General features: G+C 41.7%; 1 protein-coding gene across 1 annotated transcript in view; it reads left to right on the forward strand.

The window, feature by feature from the left end:
* The window catches only part of ccdc174 (coiled-coil domain containing 174), a 38,666-nt gene that overhangs the window by 12,688 nt on the left and 2,480 nt on the right, over window positions 1-23,498 (forward strand). The window contains exons 3-10 of the mRNA XM_059944420.1: window positions 2,806-2,906; window positions 7,791-7,849; window positions 13,475-13,649; window positions 14,735-14,830; window positions 15,529-15,665; window positions 18,814-18,908; window positions 21,053-21,197; window positions 23,226-23,396. Of these exons, the coding sequence (XP_059800403.1) occupies window positions 2,806-2,906; window positions 7,791-7,849; window positions 13,475-13,649; window positions 14,735-14,830; window positions 15,529-15,665; window positions 18,814-18,908; window positions 21,053-21,197; window positions 23,226-23,396 (979 nt within the window). The remainder of the gene's footprint in view (window positions 1-2,805; window positions 2,907-7,790; window positions 7,850-13,474; window positions 13,650-14,734; window positions 14,831-15,528; window positions 15,666-18,813; window positions 18,909-21,052; window positions 21,198-23,225; window positions 23,397-23,498) is intronic.

The raw sequence follows: 23,498 nt of genomic DNA on the forward strand, positions 1-23,498 counted from the left end.
ACTAGCTATCTCAGACACCCAGTTTTTTTCGCCTTCGCTAACAACTCCGCGTCTGGCAAAGCCAGAAACTCATCAATATTCATTGTTGCCGAATATCACTCACAAGCCAATCAAACAAAAGAATCAAGTATTCCCCTTTTCCAAAACACCAATTCAAAATTTAACAAGCATTTAAACTCAAATGATCCATTCCGGACGAGCCCCCATATTTATGTTATGGATTCAGCAGCAATAAATATATGAGTGAGGCAGGGTTTTGATAACAAACAAAACATTTATTAAACACTGAAAAACAAACCCCCCCCCCCCAAAAGTAAACAAATCACTAACATAACCGGAAATCAGCTGCTGTGCGGCAGCTTAAACAGTTCTTAAAGCGATGTTGCAAAAACAGTTCTTCAAAGTAGTATTGCAAAAGTTCAAAATGCTTACAGTCCATTTAAGGGAGAGACTTTTTAAGACGATTTAAATTCTCTTTCACATCGTGTCGCCGCAGTTCCCAGTCGAACCACACTTTTCCCACGAAGAATTTACGGAGATGGAAAATGAAACGGCTTAAAGGCACTGACCTTTCCTTTACAAAACTGTTCCCAATCCTTTCTGCTATTTACAGGGATTAACACGGGCACAGTCAACGCATTCCTTCCGAATGAGGATCAAACAAGATCGAACCTGTTTCACCGTCGAAATCAACTTTCCTCGATCTTCTAACTCCCGAACTCCGATCTTCACTCTCCACTAATTCTCAACTAGCAGTATTATAGAGAAACTGCTGGCAATGACCTTCCAAACTTTAGGCATTAAATAAAACTTCATCTTTCAACTAAACTGCGTCATTGCATTAAATCACGCAGTGGCATGAAGTCAACTTGGCAAATCCAGCCACGAGCTGCCCCTCCTCACAGGGAGGGGTCCTCCTTTTATACCCTGTTTAAAAAAAACCTGTCACATGTCCTCTACTGGCGGGAAAATGACGTCACTCCATCATCACAAGACCATTACCTCAAGTCCAGAATAGCTTCAACACCTGTCACATGACAAGTACACCACTGTCACGTGTCACGGGTACGTAACACAGTTTTATAGTGAATATTTTTCACTACAGTTCGATGAATCCCTGGATGTAATACAAACAGCTCAGCTTGTTGCATTTGTCAGAATGGCTTTCCAGGATTTTACAATAAAGGAGGACTTCCTCACTCTTTTGCACTTAAAGGGGAGAACAAGAGGTGAGGATATTTACAATCGGTTTAAAAAAATATGTCGCTATAGCACTGTGCTGTAATGACCCTGTTTTTCCTGACTTCTTTGATTATCACTGTGTGATTCATCAGCAGGCCTTGGCTGGGAAGGTCGTGGTCTTTTCTCATGTAATGACTCTGGTGATCAAATTGATAAACTTGATTTGAGGAAAAGTGCTTCAGCACTGCTTATCCAACAACGCCTTGAATGTGCTCAATGCCGCTTACGAGACATAATTCATCATGCTGCTGTTCAGTGGTTGAGTTGCGGCAAAGTGCTTCAATGATTTGTTGACTTGCTGCCCGAGATAAAGACTTTTCTGTTGACAAGAAACTAGGAACACAAGGAACTGTCAGCTGATACGTGGCTACTGGATTTAGGGTTTCTGACAGACCTAACGGCTAAATTAAATGCACTTAACGACAAGCTCATGGGAAAAGACCAACATCTGCCCCACGTGATAAGTGCAGTAAATGCGTTTAACGCTAAGCTCGGTGTTTGGACTTTAAAGAACGGAAGGCTGACAAACTTTCCCAACTTGGAGAAAGTATTACAGGCCATCAAGGAAAAAAATGCTTTTTGCCCTGAGCAGTACCATGCTTACCTAGACAAACTGGCAATAGAGTTCAATCAGCGTTTTGGGGAGTTAAACATCATGAAAGGTATTGCCACATTTATTTCAAACCCTTTTCTGCTGATCGATACAGAATAGAGAGCAGCCAATTCCAGCAGGTATTTGGTGTGCCAAGTGATATTGAAATGGAAATAATTGATTTGCAAAATGACATTGAGCTTAAAGCAAGATCAAGGGACGGTGACTTTTGGGGGCTTGTCAGCAGGGAGAAGTTTCCTCATCTCACCCATGTGCACTAAGAGTCAGTGCCTACCTTGGGTCAAGTTATCTGTGAAATTGCATTTTCACAGATGAAAATTATTAAATCTAAGTACAGGAGCTGTCTTACTGACAGACACCTCACAGACTGTCTCAGACTGGCTGTCTGTAGTTATGAACCAAATTTCAGGGAACTAGCAGAAAGTATTCAACCCCAGTCATCACACCGAGTGCAACAGTCAAGTTTTATTCATTTATTTTTCATGTTGAAATAAAATTAAATAATGAAAATTAGAATTAAAGGTATGAAGCATTGTAATATTAATGAAAGACAGCTATGACCTGTTTGAAACGCTAGTTACAGTGTTTTCTTGTTTGAATTAATTTGAAAGTTTGACAAAAATATCTTGTGTAATTCAAATACAATTAGCCCAAATAAAAGGCCTCAAGTTGGAAGTACAAACTGAGCTGTTTTTTCTCTAAATGATTTAGTAGGTAGATCTTCCCTTTCACTGAGGCTGAGCTAGGAGATCTTGGGCTTAAAAAAGTTGGTGACCACTAGCTGTAGTATTCCTTCGTTCTAGAAGTAAACTTTTAGAAATTAACTAGTACTTTATAAACTATATTTGGCCTTAGTTCTTCCTTGTGCTAATTCCATAATTTAGGCATTACTTTGCAATTTCTAAACACAAGCAGAATAGTATTGAAATGTTTATACTTAAATTTAATAGAAACCAACTATCTGGAGCAAACAAAATACAGGTGTCACTGCTCGGGCTGAGAAGGATGTTGAAGAAAGGACTGAGGAACAACAGACACTTGATAAATCAAGGTAGGACTTTTAAATGCAATGTCCATGAAGGCATATTGTCAAATAACTGTCTAGCAAAAATTGCAGTCACTCAGGATGTGATACTGAACAGATTGTGCTGCAAAAGTAAACCTGGAGAGTTGATGGTGCGAAGATTGGTGAAGTTGTGGATAGTGTAGAAGATTGCCAAAGAATACAGTGCAGATATGGCTGGAGAAATATGGAGCAGGCCACATTGTCAAGATTTCTTGCAGGTCGGTGATGCTGTTTAAAAGTATAGAGGGATAGTCAGGGCAGCCATTGTTGGTGTAGGAGAGTAGGCCAGAGAGTAGGAGTGTCAGGCTTTGGCTCGAAAGAAGCAATGGCTCTGTGTAAACATCTGTTAAGGTTCCCTTTTTGTTTTTTCTTACCATACCTAGTGTACTAAATGGCTGCTATGAGTTCTTCATGCCAGTTGTTGGAGTCCTGGGAGATCCAGGGAACTGGAACTGCGTGAAGTGCATCCAGTTGCAGCACCTTGAAGACAGTGTTAGGATCTGGAGCAGCAGCTGGTTGACCTTCAGCTTGTATGGGAGAGAGAGAGGAGATGATCGATCAGAGTTACAGGGAAGTAGTCACTCTGAAGTTGCAGGAGGCCAGTAGCTGAGTGACTGTCAGGAGAAAGGGAAATGTGAATAGGCAGTTAGTGCAGAGCACCCCGTGGCCATTCCCCTCAATAATAAGTATACGGCTTTGGATACTGTTGTGGGGGTTGACCTCCCAGGGCAATGCCACAGAAACCAGGTTACTGGCACTGAGCATGGGTCTGTGGTACAGAAGGGAAAGAGGGAGAAGAGCGGAGCAGTAGAGATAGGGGACTCAATAGTCGGGGGCAGACGGGAGATTCTGTGGACATGAATGGGACACTGGATGGTATGTTGCCTCCCAGGTGCCAGGGTCAGGGACATCTCAGATTGCATCCATAACATTTTGGAGAGCAAAGGAGAGCAGCCAGATATCTTGGTACATATTGGTACCAACGACACAAGAAGAAACACTAAAGAGGTCCTGAAATGAATTTAGAGAGCAAGGTAGAAAGCAGAGAAGCAGGACCTCGCGGGTTGTAATTTCTGGATTGCGTCCTGTGCCATGCACCAGTAAGGGTAGAAACAGGATGATTTGGCAAATTAATACGTGGCTGAGAACCTGGTGCGGGGGGCAGGGCTTCAGGTTCTTGGACCATTGGGATCTCTTCTGGGGGAGGTATGTGTTCAAAAGTGACGGGTTGCACCTGAACCTGAGGGAACCAATATTGTTGCGGGCAGGTTTGTTAGAGCTGTTGGGGAGAGTTTAAACTAATTTGGTAGGGGTGTGGGAACTGGACTGAAGGGACTCGAGATAGGACGGGTGGTAAAAATCAAAGGTAGCATGCAGTCAGGCTGTCGAGAAGGGCAGGCAGATGATAGGACAAAATTGCAGCCAGCAGGGTGAGTATTAGTGTATTAGGGATGCAGAATCAAAAAAGGTAGCAAATACAGCACCCAAAGTGTTATATCTCAATGCACAGAGTATAAAAAATAAGGCAGATGATCTTGTTGCGCTATTACAGATCGTCAGGTATGAGGTAGCCATCACCAAATCACGGCTGAAGGATGGTTGTAGCTGGGAACTGAATGTACAAGGCTATTGGGATAGGAACGTTGGAACAGGAAGTGGAATTAAAATGGGTGACCACTGGGAGATCCCACTTTTGTTGGCGGTCGGAGTGTAGGTGCTCAGCGAACTGCTGACGGGACATCAATCAACTCAACTTCAACACTTCTCTCTCCAATTCCAACCTCACACCTTCCGAACGTTCAGCACTCCACTCCCTCCACACAAGTCCTAACCTCACCATCAAACACGCAGATAAGGGGTTGCTGTAGTAACCTGGCGTACTAACCTCTACCTTGCTGAGACCTTCTCTGACTGACCCCTCGAACAGGACTCCACTAAGGAGTACCAGGCCATTGTCTCCCACACCATCATCAACCTAATTAACTCTGGGAATCTCCCATCTACTGTCAACAACCTCATAGTACCCTCACCCTGCACCTCCCGTTTCTATCTCCTACCCAAGATCCACAAACCAGCTTGTCCAGGTAGATCCATTGTCTCAGCTTGTCCTGCCCCACTGAACTCATAACTGATTTACCTCAAACCTGTTTTATTCCCCCTAGTTCAGTTCCTTCCTAACCACACTCATGATACTTCACAAACTCTGGATCTTTTCAATGATTTTAATTTCTCTAGCCCCATCATCTCATTTTTACTATGGAAGTCCAGTCCCTATAAACCTCCATTCCCCCACTAGTAAGGCCCCATAGTTCTCCATTTCTTTCTGGACACCAGATCCTACCAGTTCCCCTCCACCACCACTTGCCTCTGCCTAGCGGAATGTCTTCACTCTTAATAATTTCTCCTTCGGCTCCTCCCACTTCCTTCAAGCAAAAGGGGTAGCCATGGGTACTCATGTGGGTCCCAGCTATGCCCGCCTGTTTGTGTGGCTACGTGGAACAGTCTTTTCCAAGCCTACATTGGTGACCGTCCTGCACTTTTCCTACACTCCATCAACAACTGTGTTGGTTCTGCTTCCTGCACCCATGTCACCCCATTGTAACAAGGATATTGAGGCTTGGGAGAGGGTGCAGAAAATCATGGATCAAACGGCCTGTTCCTGTGCTCTACTCATCTAAGGTCTTCCCTGTTGATTGTTTCCAGCAGGTTACGTATTTATTTCAGATTTTCAGCATCAGCCCACAACTCAAACAATTTCAAATTCTATTGCTACTCTCCCCTGTCCCAATTGCCTATCAACCACAACACAAACCCCACACCTTACCTGGTTCCACCTGCCAACTCTTCCTTCACCCTTCCCTCTAACTTTTTATACTAACCATCCCCACACTTTCTTTCAGTTCAGATAGAAAGTCTTGACCCAAAACATTGACTGTCCATTTCCCTCCATAGATGCTGACCTGCTGAATTCCTCCAATATGTGTGTTATTTCAGGTTCCAGCATCTCTTGTGTCTCCTCTGAGTGTGCAGCTTCCTGATTCTGTACCATTGTAACTAGATAATAAATAGATGGTGATGTTTACTGGTGCTTAGCAACACTGTTCTTTACAATATTGTAGAGGTATCGTTTCTGCATCGTGATTGTTGTCAATTTTTCAACTTGTGCAAAAAAAAATCTTAGGAAAGTCTGTAAAAACCAAACCTGTTCATAACAAACATCATGCTCCTGATTTGTGCTTTGTGGATGGTGGAGAGGCATATTGGTGTCAGCTGGTGAGCCACTCACCACAGCAGTTCCAACCTCTGACCTCAGCATTCTAGTTATAAGGCTGATTCTGTTAAATTTAAGCTCAATGGTGACCCTCTGTTATGTTGATTGGCGGGAGACTCAGAAGTGGTGATGCCATTTAGTACCATGGCTGGGTCGATACTGACCAAGAATGTTTTTTTGAAATCCTGAGACTTTTGTGATTATTGGTGGGTACTGCAGTTTGCATTGGTCTCCTTCGGACTTCTGTATTTTCTTACTTGTTGCCAATTGGCAGGTGGGTGAGGGAGGGCTTGGAGATTTGAGACTTACTGGTGTTTTACGTTATTGTCGCTGTTTCTTTGCTTGGGAGGGGCCTGGGAGTTGGAGGTTTGATGTTTCAGCTGCTGTGTCGGTGATCAGTTAGTTTTTGTGCAACGGAGGGATTGGGGGAAGTTTAGGGTTTGCAAGTTCTGTTTCTTTTTCTATTTCGTATGGTGTTGTCTTCTTTCAACACCTTTCATGGTTTTTCTCTATTCCTTGGCAATCTGGAGAAGATGAATCTCAGAGTTGTATTCTGCATACATACTTTGATAATAAAGGAAACCTTTGTTAGACTCTCTCTTGCTGGAGATGGCTATTGCCTAACATGTTTGTAGCATAAGTGTTACCTTTTATTTATTAGCCCTTGCCCTGAATGTCGTAGGGGTTTTGGAATGCATCATTTACTGTGGACTAATACACACAAAATGCTGGAGGAACTCAGCATTCAAGCAGCATTTATGGAGAGGAATAAAGAATCAGTTTTGGGCTGAAACACTTCATCAAGACTGGAAAGGAAGGGGAGGAAGCTGGAATAAAAGGGGATGAAGAGGAAGGGGTACAAGCTGAAAGGTGATAGATGAAGCCAGGTGAGGGTAAGGTAGGTGGGTGGGGGAGGAAGGATGAAGTGAGAAACTGGGAGGTGACGGGTGAGAAGGTAAAGGGGCTAAAGAAGTAGAAATGTGATAAGGGAGTAGAATGGACCATTGGAGAAAGGAGAGGAGGAGGAGGAGGAGCACCAGAGGGAGGGGATAGGGATAGACAGGTAAGAGAAGGGATGAGAAGGGGTAAGAAGTGAGTCAGAATGGGGAATGGAAAAAGAGAGAGTGGGAAAGGCGATGAAATTAGAGAAATCAATGTTCATGCCATCAGATTCAAGGCTACCCTGAAGGAATATGAAGGGCAGAATTGTGAATGGAATTGAACAGTATTTTTTTTTTCAGAATTGGAAGCAATGCACCTAAGAAAGCTGAGCCAGTCTTCTATTGATGATATTGATTGATGGATAACTATTGGGTGGAACAGAGGACGGTGCTTTCATGCTTCTCTTCAGAAAGTGCTTTGAGATTTTTTTGTACCTGAGGGGAAAGCCAGTGTCTCAGTTTAACTTCACATTTTGTCCATGGGGTGTGCAAGTTTAGTTTTGCATTAAAATCTTTAGAGTGGGGTCTGCTCACATAAAGGAATGCTATTTAACAGTACAGCCTGCAGGGTAATGTTTGTGCTGTGTTGTAAAAAAAAAAGTATGTTCATGCTTGGCATTAATTTTAATAGGTCTAATTCGTTTGTCCTCTCTTTAGGCAGAGGTTGGAGGAAAAGGCAAAACTTTATGACCAGATGACCAAAGGAGATTTGCCAGGTAACATGAAAGATAGAAACATAGAAAACCTATGGCACAATACAGGCTCTTCAGCCCACAAAGCTGTGCTAAACATGTCCCTACCTTAGAACTACCTAGGCTTTACCCATAGCCCTCTATTTTTCTAAGCTCCATGTAGCCATCCAGGAGTCTCTTAAAAGACACTATCGTTTCTGCCTCCACCACCGCTGCTGGCAGCCCATTCCACACCCTTACCACTCTGCGTTTAAAAATAAATAAATAAATAAACAACTCCTGACATCTCCTCTGTACCTACTTCCAAGCACCTTAAAACTATGCCCTCTCGTGCCATTCATTTCCCTGGCTATCCACACGATCAATGCCTCTCATTATCTTGTACACCTCTCATCCTCTTGTCACTCCAAGGAGAAATTGCCAAGTTCACTCAGCTTATTCTCATAAGGCATGCTCCCCCAATCCAGGCAACATCCTTGTAAATCTTCTCTCCTTGTAAATCTTCTCTGCACCCTTTGTGGTTTCCACACCCTTCCTGTAGTGAGGCGACCAGTACTGAGCACAGTACTCCAAGTGGGTTCTGACCAGGGTCCTATATAGCTGCAACATTACCTCTCAGCTCTTAAACTCAATCCTATGATTGATGAAGGCCAATGCACCATATGCCTTCTTAACCACAGAGGCAACCTGCATAGCAGCTTTGAGTGTCCTGTGGACTCAGACCCCAAGATCCCTCTGATCTTCCACACTGCCAAGAATCTTACCATTAATACTACATTCTGCCATCATATTTGAGGTACCAAAATAAACCACCTCACACTTATCTGGATTGAACTCCATCTGCCACTTCTCAGCACTTTGTATCCTGTCAATGTCCTGTTGTAACCTCTGACAGCCCTCCACACTATCCACAACACCCCCAACCTTTGTGTCATCAGCAAATTTACTAACCCATTCCTCCACTTCCTCATCCAGGTCATTTATAAAAATCTCAAAGAGTAGGGGTTCCAGAACAGATCCTGAGGCACACCACTGGTCACCAACCTCCATACAAAATATGACCAGTTTATAACCATTCTTTGCCTTCTGTGGGCAAGCCAGTTCTGAATCCAAAAAGCATTGTCCCCCTGGATCCCATGCCTCCTTACTTTCTCAAGCCTTGCATGGGGTACCTTATCAAATGCCTTGCTGAAATCCATATACACTACATCTACTGCTCTTCATCAATGTTTAGTCACATCTTCAAAAAATTCAATCAGTCTCGTAAGGCTTGACCTGCCTTTGACAAAGCTATGCTGACTATTCCAAATCATATTATGCCTCTCCAAATTTTAATAAATCATGCCTCTCAGGATCTTCTCCATCAGCTTACCAACCACTGAAGTAAGACTCACTGGTCTATAATTTCCTGGTCTCTCTTTCTTGAATAAGGGAACAGCATCCGCAACCCTACAATCCTCTGGAACCTCTCCCGTCCTCGCCAGATCATCACCAGAGGCTCAGCAATCTCCTCCCTCGCTTCCCATAGTAGCCTGGGGTACATCCCATCCGGTCCTGGTCACTTATCCAACTTGATGCTTTCCAAAAGTTCCAGCACATCTCTTCCTTAGTATCTACATGCTCAAGCTTTTTAGTCCACTGCAAGTCATCACTACAATCACTAAGATCCTTTTCCATAGTGACTTTTCTTGTGGCTTGGACTTCTTTTCATTCTGAAGAAGAACTGTTAAAAACAATGTTAGTTATAGGATTAATGTAAAATGAATTCTATCTAATCTTGAGCTGCTTGATTTTGCTACTGGTGTCTGAGATTGTACTAGAGAATGGATGACACAGTCTGTTATTTTAATGAATCCAAAGTTGTAAAGATTGGTAACTCTTAACTACATCAACTGCATATTTGCTACGTGACCAGAGTACAAGGACTTTTGTACATTAACTGTTCCCATGAATGGCACCCAAACCCAAGTGCTTTAATCTTGTTTGCTCACATCTTTATGAGGGACTTCGTTAAAGGTCTTCTAAAAATCTGAGTGTACATACGTTGGTTTTCCCTTCACTATCCACCAATAACATCGTCAACAAACTCCTGGAAATTTGTCCTTTTCATAAATCAACTTAAACTTTCTGGGGTTCTTTTATACTCGTATCTTGTTTTGCAGGGTTTCTTTTTCACTGTCTTGTGTAAGGTATATTATGTGGGTAACCTTGGTGCCTATGACGCTGCTGCAAACATGGTTTGCATGGCCCCTGTATCTCCATGTACCTGTGCGTATGATAAAATTTGATTTAATGCTGACTTTATCTAATCCTGATTAAATTTTCTAACTATCCTACTATCACATTCATTATAATACTGTACTATTTTCCCTACTACTGAGATTAGACTAACTGGTCTGAAAATCCCTGTTTTCTTCCCTGCCTGTTTTAAATTGGCAAGTAAACAGAACTGATCTAGTTTGATCATCCCAGATACTCCCAACGTATCATCTGGAAAAAAGAAAATAAATACTGGAATGCATATGTATAGTAACATCCTATTTAGAAAAAGTGATGAGGGCCCATTATATCTCAGAACCCAAAACGCTGTCCATCAATTTCACTCACAACGGACGTATTTTAGATTTTAAATGAAAAATGTTAGAACAGAGGATCTCATCCGGGAGTCCACAGACCACCCCCCGCCAATTAATGTTAAGGCTCCATGGTATTTAAAAAAAAACGTTGGGGACTCCTGCGCTAGAGATCCACATCTGATCAGTCAGCATCTGTGGAGAGAGAAACAGTTTAGGTTAAGTGAGAAAATGAGAACTGGAAAAGTGAGAAAGCATGCAGTATTTGAGTTGCAGACAGAGAGAGGGATGGGGAGAATGTGTGTGATGGTATGGAGACCAAGAGAGGGTGACAAATGGTTGCTGGTCATAAATGGCTTCTCTGAAGATGTGTAGAGAAATGGAAGGTGAATGAAGGTGGTAAGGAGACCAATGAGATGCAGAACATGGCACTGCTGGAAATCTGAAAGAGTAGTGACTACTGGAAATAATCAGATTTGATCAGGGAGTTTAAGGTAAAGGAATCCTTAGGAAAAGGTGATCGTAATATGATAGAACTCAACTTTCATTTTTGTGTGAGAGAGAAGCTAAAGACAAATGTATCAGTGTTATAGTCCAGTAAACAGAATTACAGAGGCATCGGAGAGGAGCAGGCCAAAGTTGATTGGAAGGGTACACAAACAGGGATGATAACAGAACAGCAAATGCTGGAGTTTCTGGGAGCAATTTGAAAGTTGCAGGATATGTGCCAATGATAAAAAAAGTATTCTAAAGGAAGGATGATGCAACTGTGGCTGACAAGGGAAGTCAAAGACAGCATAAGAGCAAAAAAGAGGACATATAGCAAAAATTAGTGTAAAGTTAGAAGATTGGGAAGCTTTTAAAAACCTGCTGGAGGCAACCAAAAAAATTATAAGAGAGAAGATGAAATATGAAGGTAAGCCAGCCAATAATATAAAAGAGGATACCAAAAGAATTTTCAAATCTATAAAGAGATAACGAGAGGTGAGGGTGGATGTTGTACTGCTGGAAAATGATGCTGGAGAGGTAGTAATGGGGCATAAAGGAAGGAATCTGAGTAAATAATTTTGCATCAGTCTTCACTGTGGAAGATACTAGCAGCATGCCAGAAATTGGAGAGTGTCAAGGGGCAGAAGTGAGTGCATTGCTATACAAAGGAGAAGGTGCTTGGGGACTGAATGGTCTGAAGGTAGATATGTTACCTGGACCAGAGAAACTACATCCCAAGGTTTGAAAGAGGTACCTGAAGAGATTGTGGAGGTACTAGTAATGCTCTTTCAAGAATCACTAGATTCTGGAATGGTTCCAGAGGACTGGAAAATTGCAAATATCATCCACTCTTTAAGAAGGGAGAGAGGGTAGTTAGCCTGACTTCAGAGGTTGGGAAGCTGTTGGAGTCCATTATTAAGGTTGATGTATCAGGGTACTTGAAGGCACATAATAAAATAGGCTAAAATCAGAATGGTTTCCTTAAAGAGAAATCTTCCGTGATAAACTGTTGGAATTCTTTGAGGAAGTGACAAGCAGAATAGACAGTCAGTAAATGCTGTTTTGGGACTGCTTTTCATGTTATATGACAGAAATGATGGCTTAGTGGTTAAGTTTTGTAGATGGTATGAAGATAGGTGGAGGGGCAGGTAGTGTTGAGGAAGCAGAGTTTGCAGAAGGACTTAAGACAAATTGGGAGATTGGGCAAAGAAGTGGCAGGTAAAATATAGTTTAGGAAAGTATATGGTCATGCACTTTGTTAGAAGGAGTAAAGGCATAGATTATTTTCTAAATGAGGAGAAAGTTCAAAAATCAGAGGTGCAAAGGAGTCCTTGTACAGTATTCCCTAATGGTTAACTTGCAGGTTGAATTGGTGGTAAGGAATACAAATGTAATGTTAGCATTCATTTCAAAAGGACTGTAATATAAAAGCAAGGATGTAATACTGAGGCTTTATAAGACATTGGCCAGACTGCTCGTGGAATATTGTGAGCAGTTTGGGTTCCTAGTCTAAGAAAAGATATGGTGGCATTGGAGACAGTCGGAGGAGGTTCACAAGAATGATTCTAGGAATGTTTGATGGCTCTGGGCTGTGTACTCACTGGAGTTTAGAAGAATGAGGGGTCATTTCATTGAAACCTATTAAATATTGAAAGGCCTAGACAGAGTGGATGTGGAAAGGATGCTTCCTATAGTGGGGGAGCCCAGAACCAGAGGACATGGCCTCAGAATAGAGGGACATTCATTTAGAAAAGAGATAAGGAGGAATTTCTTCAGCCAGAGGGTGGTGAATCTGTAGACTTATTTGCCACAGAAGGCAGTGGAGGCCAAGTCATTGGGTATATTTCGAGCGGAGGTTGATAAGTTTTTGATTAATCAGGGTGCCAAAGGTTCCAGAGAGAAGGCGTGAGAATGAAGCTGAGAAGGAAAATAAATCAGCCATGATGGAGTGGTGAAGCAGACTTGATGGGTGAAATGGCCTAATTCTGCTCCTGTGTCTTATAGCTACAGTACATTCACTATTTTGTGAACTTTTTTGGGGCTCTGTTGAAACAATTTAAAAGATGGAGATTAGAGGAGACTTAAAGTAGCAAGAAACTGGAAGCCTGAAAGTTTGTGGCCTGAATGGAGGTTTTTTTACAAAGCAGTCACCTGATATGGGTAGATTAGTGAAAGCAAATGCACAGAAGTCCAATTAGTACACTGGAAGGAGTGCACTACACTGAAAGTACAAGGGAATCTCTGTTAGCTGGAGAAGCTGTTGCTCTCTGGATAGTGGGAAGGGAGGAGATTTAAATCGGATGGTGGCGTATCATAAAAGATGGCAGAGAGTAGAGAATTTGATCAGTTTATGGTAGTGCTGGTGGGTTGAGAGGTGGGGATAAGAGAATCCCCTATTTAAATTCTGTCTGAAGAAAAGGGTTGAGGTTGGCAGTAGGGTTAAGGGACCTGTCAACTCTGGGAGAGGGTAATCTAAAACGTTTTGAATTTCCTTTGATTTTAATTCTTATGTAGGTTGAGAGTAACTGCAATTCCCTGTTTTTCTATCCCTTTTAATATAAATGTACATCTCCTTATGCTGTTTCAGATGAAGAAACAGAAAGCATGTATCTGGTGGATTTCACACAGAAGATATTTGACAAGCAGAAGGAGCGGCAGGCCGAAAGTGAGAATCAGGCATCCAAGGCAGCAAAGACTGAACAGAATGAGGATTTAGCACCTGCGTCTGAAATGGTACCACCTCAGAACCCTGATGAAGAATGGTGAGAGCCCAGCGATGTACATGGAGGATAACTCAGTGGTTTTCTACAACTTTAGTTGTCTGCTGTTGTATACACTTTTCATTTATACAAATGTCAAATACAATTTTTGTTTTATTTTTTATGCTTCAAAAAACACTTGTGCAGGTAGAATCAATTACACTGTATATTTTGCTGTAATACTCGATATAGTCCTGTGCCACAGCTTTATCGGGTTGACATCCCAATTTTAAAAACTTGAGGCCTCTGCACTCCCCAGTGAATCAGGTTTTGAACTGCCATAACTTTTCTAGGTCTGTTCAACTTCTTGTTCCATGTAATGCATTGGAGGGTGTGAAGGTAGGATTTCAACTCCACAAGATCTATGTGCTGATAATTTCCACTAGTCCCTCTGGCATTAGTAGATGAGTGTCATGGAGTGGATAGGTTTATCCTACATGCTGATTTACTTGCAACATCACAGATCCAGTTTGGGAACTATGGTCTTGGTCAGTGGCAGTGCATTTTTGGTGAAAGACATTGCAGTTTTTCACTCAAAGTAAATTCTGTGTTTTTGCCTTCAGTGCTGCTTCCAATTGTTGCCAAAATACAGCTGGAGTTGAATGTTGGAAGGTATGACAGTCGGTCAGTTTTCAGCTTCCCCCACCATCACCAGGCTAGAGTGATATCTCAAAAAGGCAATATTCAACATCCCCACCACCCAGGACATGCCCTCTTCTCATTACTACCATAAGGGAGGAATATGGGAGTCTGAATAGAGACACTCAGCATTTTAGGAACGGCTTTTACCCCCGCTGCCATCAAAATTCTGATTGGATAATGAAACTAATAACATCACCTCACAATTTTTGCACTCCTTTCTTACTATCTATCTATCTATCTATCTATCTATCTATCTATTTATTTACTTAAATACATTTCTTTTTGTAATTTATAGTATATTTTATATCTAGCACTATTATGCTGCCATGAAACAACAAATTTCACGACATATGACAGTGATAATAAATCTAATTCTGATTCAGTATAGAATAATTATACTTTATTCTGAATAAAGACAAGCAATTTATTATATGCTTGCCTCTCAGGGTGGACTATGTGGATTCTTTAGGCCGATCCCGAAGATGTATGAAAAAAGATTTGTCGGGACTACTCGCTATGGATAGAGATTTAAGGGAATCAAGGTAACCATATGTAATGTTCTTTTTAAGAGCAGGGAGATGCTCAGATAGGGACATTGCCAACTGTATAATGGAACATCAAATTGGATATGGGAGATGCTTAATTTAGAACTTCTGAGTGTTTTGAGTTGATTATAAAGAATAAATGTGATTGTTATGCATTTTTCTTTTTAAAGCAAATATTTCATTATTATGTATAACACATCTCTCAGGTGTATGATGAAGTTTTGTGACAATGAACATCTGTGCAGCATTCCAGCTGTTGTGTCACTGGCTATAAACTAGTAACTGTGTCTCACTTCTCCAGTAGTCGATGTAGGTGCTAAAGATATCAAAATGCTATATGAAGAGGAGGGAACTTTATTATGTCCTGCACAAAATTCTTTCTTGAATCAGTATAATCAAAAACTGATTTAAGTGCTAATCATTCAGCTCTGATGACAACACGAGTTAACCTGCAGATGCTGGAAATAAATAAAAACACAAAATGCTTGGCCTGCTGAGTCTGCCAGCATTTTGTGTTTTTATTCAGCTCTGATGAGATTTTTAACACAGAATAGCTGTTACACGGTGGCTCTTCCTGTTTGGTACGTGCTACAGTCATTGGTTGAGCACTTTGTTGGGAAATGAGTCTCACGCTATCCTCGTGCTGTGAGTTACTATGGGTCACTGTGTTATGTCTCAATGTGATTCATTCACAGACAGGAGGCAGATAAAAAGACGTTGCTTTCTGAAGACATGAAGAGGGAATTTCAGCGGCAGCAGTGGGAAAAAGAGGAAGAGGAAGCACTGAGCAGGCCGATTGGACCAGTGCACTATGAGGACATCCGCCAAAATGGTGAGAGTTTTAATGTGTGCAGCACAATTTTATTAAATTATTAATGTCATGCCCCTGGCTAAATTACATTGACACTTGCAGATCCAGTTTTCTTCTGATCCTCTGGATTTTCTTTCTTCCTTTTTGCTTTTTATCTGTTTTTGGCAGTTCCTTGAAAATAGTCATAGTTCCAAGGGAGATGAGTCCTCAGCCTTTTGCAAAATGGGATGCTTCTGTTTGGCAGCTGTCCAGTCCTTGGCCATTGTCTATGCCCACCAAACCTTGAGTATGGTAACGTGTCAGAATTACCCGTTGCAAAAGGTGAATTGGCTCTTGGCTGAAGCAGCAACAAAGAATGATTCAAAAGGTTTCAATATTTACATTTAATGTCGGAGAAATGTATACAATATACACCCTGAAATTCTTTTTCTTCGCAAACCTCCATGAAAACAGAGGAGTGCCCAAAGAATGAATGACAGTTAAGTGTTAGAACCCCAAAGACCCCTCCCAGCACAAGCAGCAGCAAGAGAGCAACCCTTCACCTTCCCCCACCAGCAAAAAAGCATCACTCCCCCCCACCAAGCACTTAAGCTGCAGCAAAGCATCAATAAAGACACTGACTTGCAGTACACCAAACATTACTCATTCACCCGGTATTCAACATACCACAGGCTCTCTCTCTTTCTTTCTCCCTAATAAAGGAAAAGGAGTTGTCCCTATTTCGCAGCGAGAGGGGAGACATAAGTTTGAAATTCACCCCCTCTCCTCTTGGTATTCCTGTCAGAATCTGTCCATAAACCTAACATCTGGAAATTTTGAACCCTCTGATAGGAAGCAAAAATCTGAAAAGGCTCTTGAGAGTTCTAAGGTAATCTGGAAGGAACTTAAGGAGAGACTTAGGAGGCCTTGATAAGAAGGGTTAAGAAAATTCCAAGCTGTTCTACATGTACTTAAAGAACAGGAGGATAACTAGAGTGAGAGTAGGACTGTTCAGGGATAAAGAGACAAAATGTGCCTGGAGTCAGAGAAGGTAGGGAAGGTGCATAATGAATAATTTGTATCAGTGTTCACCAAAGAGAGAGACTTTGACAAATGTGAGGTCAGGCTAATGTGCTGGAGCATGTTGGGGTTAAGAAAGAGGTAGTGTTGAAGTGTTTGAAACCCATTAAGATAGATAAATCCTTGAGGCCAGATGAAATGAGATGTAGCTCATGTTTCAAGGGAGGTGAGGGAAGAGACTTCTGGGGTGCTGATGATGCTCTTTTTGCCCTCCTTGCCACAAGAATAGTACCAAAAGATTGGAAAATGACAAATGTGATTCCATTATGTAAGAAAGGTAATGGGGATAATCTTGGGAATTATAGACAATTAAGTCTTAAGTGAGTGGTGGGCAAACTATTGGAGAGGACTTTTAGGGATAAGCATTTTACAAACATTTGGAGAAGCATAGTCTGATTAGGGATAGTGAGCATAATTTTGTGCGAGTAGGTCATGCCTCAGGTCTGTTTGATGTTTTGGAGGTGACAAGTTCATAAAGGTAGAGTGGTATATGGAATTTAGTAAGGCGTTTTACAGGGTAGGGTCATCCAGGAAGTCAGGTGGCATGGAATCCAGGGAAACTTGTCTGTGTGAATTCAGAATTGGCTTGCTCACAGAAAGCAGAGGGTGGTAGTAGATGAAGCATATTATGCTTGGAGTGGTGTTTCATGCAGATCTGGGCTGGGATCTTTGTGCTGTTACAAATGTGCCACAACTCTGAGGGGCTGAAAGGTACAAAGTAGCCCCCTCCTTTTTGAGAATCGCAAGATCGCTATTAATTCGGGTCTGGGACCCAGGAAATGAGAGAGAGACGTCCAGAATACACAAGGCTTGGAATGTGTCCTGGCCTCAGCAAGGCGGAACCATTGATAACGGCTATTGTCTCTTGGAGACGGGATTGTGTATAGAGTACTGTACTATTCATTGAAGCCCTCAGGAGATGACCAGAGTGGGCTGGTTGAGGGATTGCATCATCCCAACCTGATTGACATCTGAGACTCCGTGAGTAAGGATAAAAGAGGGTCTGGGGAACAACCCCTTCAGACGCACCAGGAGAAATGCTAGAAATCCCGTGACAGTGTTTAATAACGACAGCCGGTGGGGCTCGCGTGCGTCCTTTTCCCTTGCCTGGGAATTGGCGGGATCGCAACAGAAGACGGCTTGGCTAAAGAAGAGGCCACACCAACGAAACACCAAGGATCGAAATCATAAAAAGGAAAAGCTGGCAAGTTTCTAAAATCTCTCTCTTGACTCCAACCAAAGGCTGCAGCCTGAATGAACTGAGTGACTTTTTTATATTTCCATCAGGCAATACATTATCCCCTAGACAACGATAGAGCTTATTTCTTATTGATTATTATTATACCCGCACTTTTAGATTTAGTATTGACGACGTATATTATCTGTATGTTTGCATTGATACTATTTTTGTGTATTTTTACTAATAAATACTGTTAAAAATAGTACCATCAGACTTCAACGGACCTCTCTATCTTTGCTGGTAAGTGACCTAGTTACGGGGTTCGTAACAGTGCGTTGCAATTTTACTTATTTATTTTTAATTACTTGGATGAGGAAGTGGAAAGGTGAGTTATCAGGTTTCCAGAAGATAACCAAGGTTGGTGGTGCTCTCCCGCTTGAACTTAGATGTGCCGCCTCCTTCTTAAGCAGTTCCTTAGGATCAGGGAAAATTTGCTTTCACTCCTGTTTTGTTGATTTTGTGATGGCTTCTGAAGGCAATATGGGATTGGCAGACTCATCTACACATGGGGCAAGTATTGAGTCCGTTACGTTGCGGCTACGTTTGCTGGTCACACAGAGCTTCTGTGTGCTCCTGCTAACCTGACTGCCATCCCCAGTGCTCTGAACAGACGCAGGCTAGAAGCTCCCAGGAGTCGGCGGGGATGTTGCACTTCAAGGAAACTTTGAGCACAGCCTTGAATCTTTTTCTGTTTGTAGAACACTAGACCCATGCCACTTTGGTTTAATAGAGCATCTTCATGTACCTGATTGTGGGTTATTAGCTTTGTTGGTCACTTGATGTGAGCTGACAGAGCTGATTCATATTGAATAATTTTAAAACCAGACATCTGATAGAAACTAATTTAATTGGTTGATTATACTGTTACAGAGGCTCGGGAGCTGGGTGTAGGATATTTCGCCTTTGCTCGTGATGAAGGCACCAGGAAGAAGCAGATTGAAACCCTGGACATGCTGAGAGAACAGGTAGACTTCCAGATGTGTATTTATTTTGTGTTCATTTTAATCAAATAGTTTCCGCTGCCCCAAATGCTCAGTGGGTTAAGTTAGCAGGCAACCGAGCCATGTGGACCAGAAGCATTAGGGTATGGTGTATCCTAATGTACACAGGCAATGTGATAAGAAGCTTCCTTTATGAAACCGGGTATATAAATAAGAATGTAGCCAGGTAGATTCATGCGCAGGCCAGAAACATAGCTCTAGTGACCCAAGTTTATTTTTGAGTTCTGGTGCTGTCTGTGGAAAGTTTGCATGCTTTTTGCTGGGACCAATGGGTTTCACTGGGGTGTTCCAGTTACCTCTAACATCCCAAAGATGCTTATGTTAATTTTCTTTAGTTATTGTTAATAATGCTCAGTACCAAGATAATCTAAGGAGTTACCCCAACTGCATAGTGGTGGGTGATATCTGAGGTAGCTAAGTGTTTGTTGGGACTTCAGGATACCCATATTCTATGCCTCATTTTTATAGAGATGTATATCCAGGGTGATATTAGCGTTGTTGATACCATTTTGGGTACAAGATAAATTGGGTTGTAGTGGGATGGGAGGAAGGAACTGCATGAGGGCATGAATTAATGGGCCAGGTGGTTAAAGTGCATACAGCTGCAATTCAGGCAGTGCAGCTCCAAGCCATGAGATTCTTCAGAGAAGAGCCAACGTTACAGATAGCTGCATTTTAGGATATATGATTATGAAGATTAATTACAGAGTTAGAAGCACAGGCAGATGTAGACATAAAAGGATAATATGAATCCCAGTTAATAGAAATACAAGGACATATGGTTCAGTTTTTATAGGGCTTTAGTTAGGCTACAGTTGGTGCGAGTAGTGTACTCTTGAACAGATTATTTCAGAATGTATGTTAATGCAACAGGTGTAGATTGAGTATTTATAATAACTGACTTTTAACCAGGGCAGAAATGAATAAAACAAGGAGGCCTAATTTTAAGTGATTGGAGGAAGAAATAGGAGGGATGTCAGAGGTACATTTTTTTTTATATAAGTGTAATGGGTGTGTGGAACACCTTACTAGGGGTAGAGTCAGATACATTGGGAGCACTTAAACTCTTAGACACATTGATGATTTAAAAATTGAAAACTATTTAGAAGGGAAGGATCAGATTGATCTTCGAGTAGGTTGTTTGGCCCAATATTGTGCCGCAAAGGGCCTGTATGTTAACAATAGGAAAATTTGGTTTCTACTACACATGCAGTACCAGCTGAAGCAACAGGTGGGTAGTTACACTTGGGCATGTTAACAGTTGGAGGCCTGCTAATGCAGCTTTTCCATTGTTCACTGTTACTGAGTGACATCACGAGAGCGGGCAGTTGTTGATGTCAGAGTGTGACCGGACTCAACACCAAATGCGCAAGGTGGCTGGTGAAAGGCTTTGAGGAACTGCATGATAAACCTCAGTAGTGTAACAATTGTTGCTGACACCTAGGTTTACAAGGCAGAGAACATGAGTTGGAGTTCTTTTGGGCAATCTGAAAACTTTTTAATAAAACCTGAGAGTTAAAAGCTTCTATCAATATAACTAACTCTGAAACTAAGACTGTAAAATCCAAATTGCTTCTGGAACTTAAAATAAGCTGCACTGTCCTCTAGTGATTGTGCACCAACACAGTTGAATTTCATCTGCAATTTTAAGTGGGCTAGTAAGCCATTCAGTTGCACAAGGGGAAGATAATATAAGTGATATACTTGCTGGAGATGTACATCCAAAAATAAAACAAATGTTGGGAAGGGAATAGGGGAAAAGTAGGGCAAACAGTGTGTCAAAGGTACAAGAGCCTACTTCAGCTCTTCATTGGAAGTGTGCAGCCAAATTCACTTCATCCAGGGACATCCTTGATGCAATAGCAGTGGCCGAGTTTCTTTGCTACTGTAAAACCAAATAGGTGAATGCAAGGATGCACAATAGTAATATACACCAGCTTTACAAAAAAAGTCAGCGGCAGCAGTGTTGTTCAAAATTCCTGTCATAGCACAAGAGAAAATCCTTATGTTGGTGTTTGCAGGAAAGGAGAAGCAAATAATGGGAATCTGCATCATTGCAGCAGTTCTGACCTAGCTCATAATGGCAAAACTTTTGCCTTCCTTTGCAGACAATGGATCAGAGAACCAAACGAGAGAAACTGAAGGAGAAGCGCAAAGCCATGCTGAGTGCCAGGTTGGCAAAGGTTCGTGAGAGGAAGATGAAGAAATTGAAAGCTGATGGAATTGAAGTTACTGAAGAACTGCAGAAGGAAGGTACAAGTGGAATAGGCATCCAGAGTATGGTTATTTACAGTACTTTTTATATAAAAGGATGTAGCTCTGCAAGTCAAGAGTTTGCTAGATTAGTTTATGGGAGAGTGGGGAAGTTCCTGAGGATGAATTAGAAGGGCAGAGGCTTGGAGTCCATTTGTAAGTATCAGGACTTGCACTAATTGAAATGTGTGATTACTTGGGATACAGTGGGAGAAATCAAAATTCCATTGTAGATTCAGTTTAAAGATTAATTGTTGTGTAAAAGAAAACCTAAAATAGTGATACACTATTTTCATACAATGGGTTGATCTGACCACTTGACACACCAGCAATAAAATTGACGAAGTGTTTCTGTTTGTGTTCAACCTGCCCCTGCTTAGTCTATTAAGTTATTTGAACCTGTCAATTTTTCTTTGGCTTCCCTATTTAATTCCTCTCAGGCAGACTTGTATTTGGACTGTGATCCTTAAGACCCTGACAGTGATCTTGGGAGATGCTTTACAAGTCTGGCAGGAGCTGACTAACTGTCCTTTCATTCCCTCCCCTTTTTGGAAAATAGCATTCCTCTCCCAATTATGAAAGTACTGCATGGAGAAAGCAGGTCCATTTTATGTAGCAGCATTCTGTTGTTCAAACCACCCTAATATGAAATCTGGGTAGAATACATACGTAAGAATTATTTTATCTTCAAGTATACCTTTAAGTTGTTAATAGCAAGTCCCTGAGTTAATTTCAACACCATTGTTAAAGACAAAAAAATGTTTACATAGGAAGCAGACAGCAAAGGTTCAGAATTTATAAAAGGTACGCTGGCTATGTTTTTGGAAATAGGTAATCCATTAAAAGCAACTCTGAACATTTCCTATCATTTGTCTTTCCTTGTTTCCGTCCTTTTAATCTTACATGCCCTGCGCTAAATGGCAGTAGCCTGCATGGTTCCCAGCCATGCAGGGCAAAAAGAGAACAATTTATTTTGTTCCCTTACACCAAGGGTCGGCAACCCGCGGCTCTTTGATCTCTGTGCTGCGGCTCCCCGTGGTTTGTTAGTTTTTGAAATGTAATTCGAAATTTGAAGATTATGGTGATCTTGTACAATCTAAAAATGTTGTGGAGACCCCATTTCCTGGCACATCTGAACCGGCTCACAATTAGCCACCATTCCGGCTAAGGGAGATAGCCTACAGGGGTTTGTGAGTACGTGTCTTTTGGAGGATCCGCGCCCACGGGGACGGGATGAGGGAGGCTTTAAATCAAGGCTGTTTAGTTCGAATAAAATTATCTTTGACTGCAGTGTCTTTATTTTAGCGCTGCGTGTAGCGCTACACCGCTACATGTTTTTTATCGCTATTAATATACATCACCACTGCCAATGCCTGACACCCGCCAGTGCGCGCTTTCTTTTAATTCTTCGATCCAAGGTAGGCTACCTATGGAGTAACCTTCAACCCAACGTCTTTTTTTCGGAGTTCAAAATGTTTTTGTTGCATGCAGAAATGTAATTTCATTTTCTCTGCAGGAGTTCATCAGTTTCATAAATGCAACACATTATAGTTTGTTTATACATAACATAAAGGCAAAAAAAACCCGTTGTATGCAGTGTTATTTCATTTTAAATGTCAAACGGGTTTTGTGGCTCCCAGTGTTTTCTGTGGGAAATGGGTCCATATTGGCTCTTTCAGTGGTAAACGTTGCCGACCCCTGCCTTACACTACACACAGAGCAACAGTAAGTGTCAGCTTCTGTAAAACCAAGTATGGAAAAGGGGATCAGTGCATTAGGCTTCTACTGAAAACACTGGAAGAACAAGGCTACAATAGGCTAAATGGCTGCCTTGATGTACTGTAACTTTTGGACTACTTACTAGATTATGTACATGCAAGAGTTTAATTTTAAATCTTTGAATACACTGCTGGAATCCATTTGTTTATTGTGCCCCAGGGGGAAAAAAAATCTTAATTTCCATTCCAAGGAGTTGTTCTGGACTGTGATTGGATGTTGAAACCAGTGGTTTGTGTGATCTTATTTCAGGCACAGCTGAAGAGACTGAGGAGCAAGTGACAGTACCAGCAACTTCAGAATTGGATGCAAAGCAGAATGAAGCCACAGGATCAAGGAATAAGAAAGTGGAGATCGTAATTCAGGAGCGTAAGGACACAAAACCTGGTGTTCCGCATGTCCGGGAATGGGACAGAGGAAAAGGTAACTGGCAAAAGTCATTCTTTTAATTGTGCTGTATTTGTTCAGCTCCGTCACAATTATAACCTTCATTCATCTATCAATGGGAAAGTGACCTGTTGCGAC

The sequence above is a fragment of the Hypanus sabinus genome, chromosome 19 (assembly GCF_030144855.1).
Source record: "Hypanus sabinus isolate sHypSab1 chromosome 19, sHypSab1.hap1, whole genome shotgun sequence".
NCBI lineage: Eukaryota > Metazoa > Chordata > Chondrichthyes > Myliobatiformes > Dasyatidae > Hypanus > Hypanus sabinus.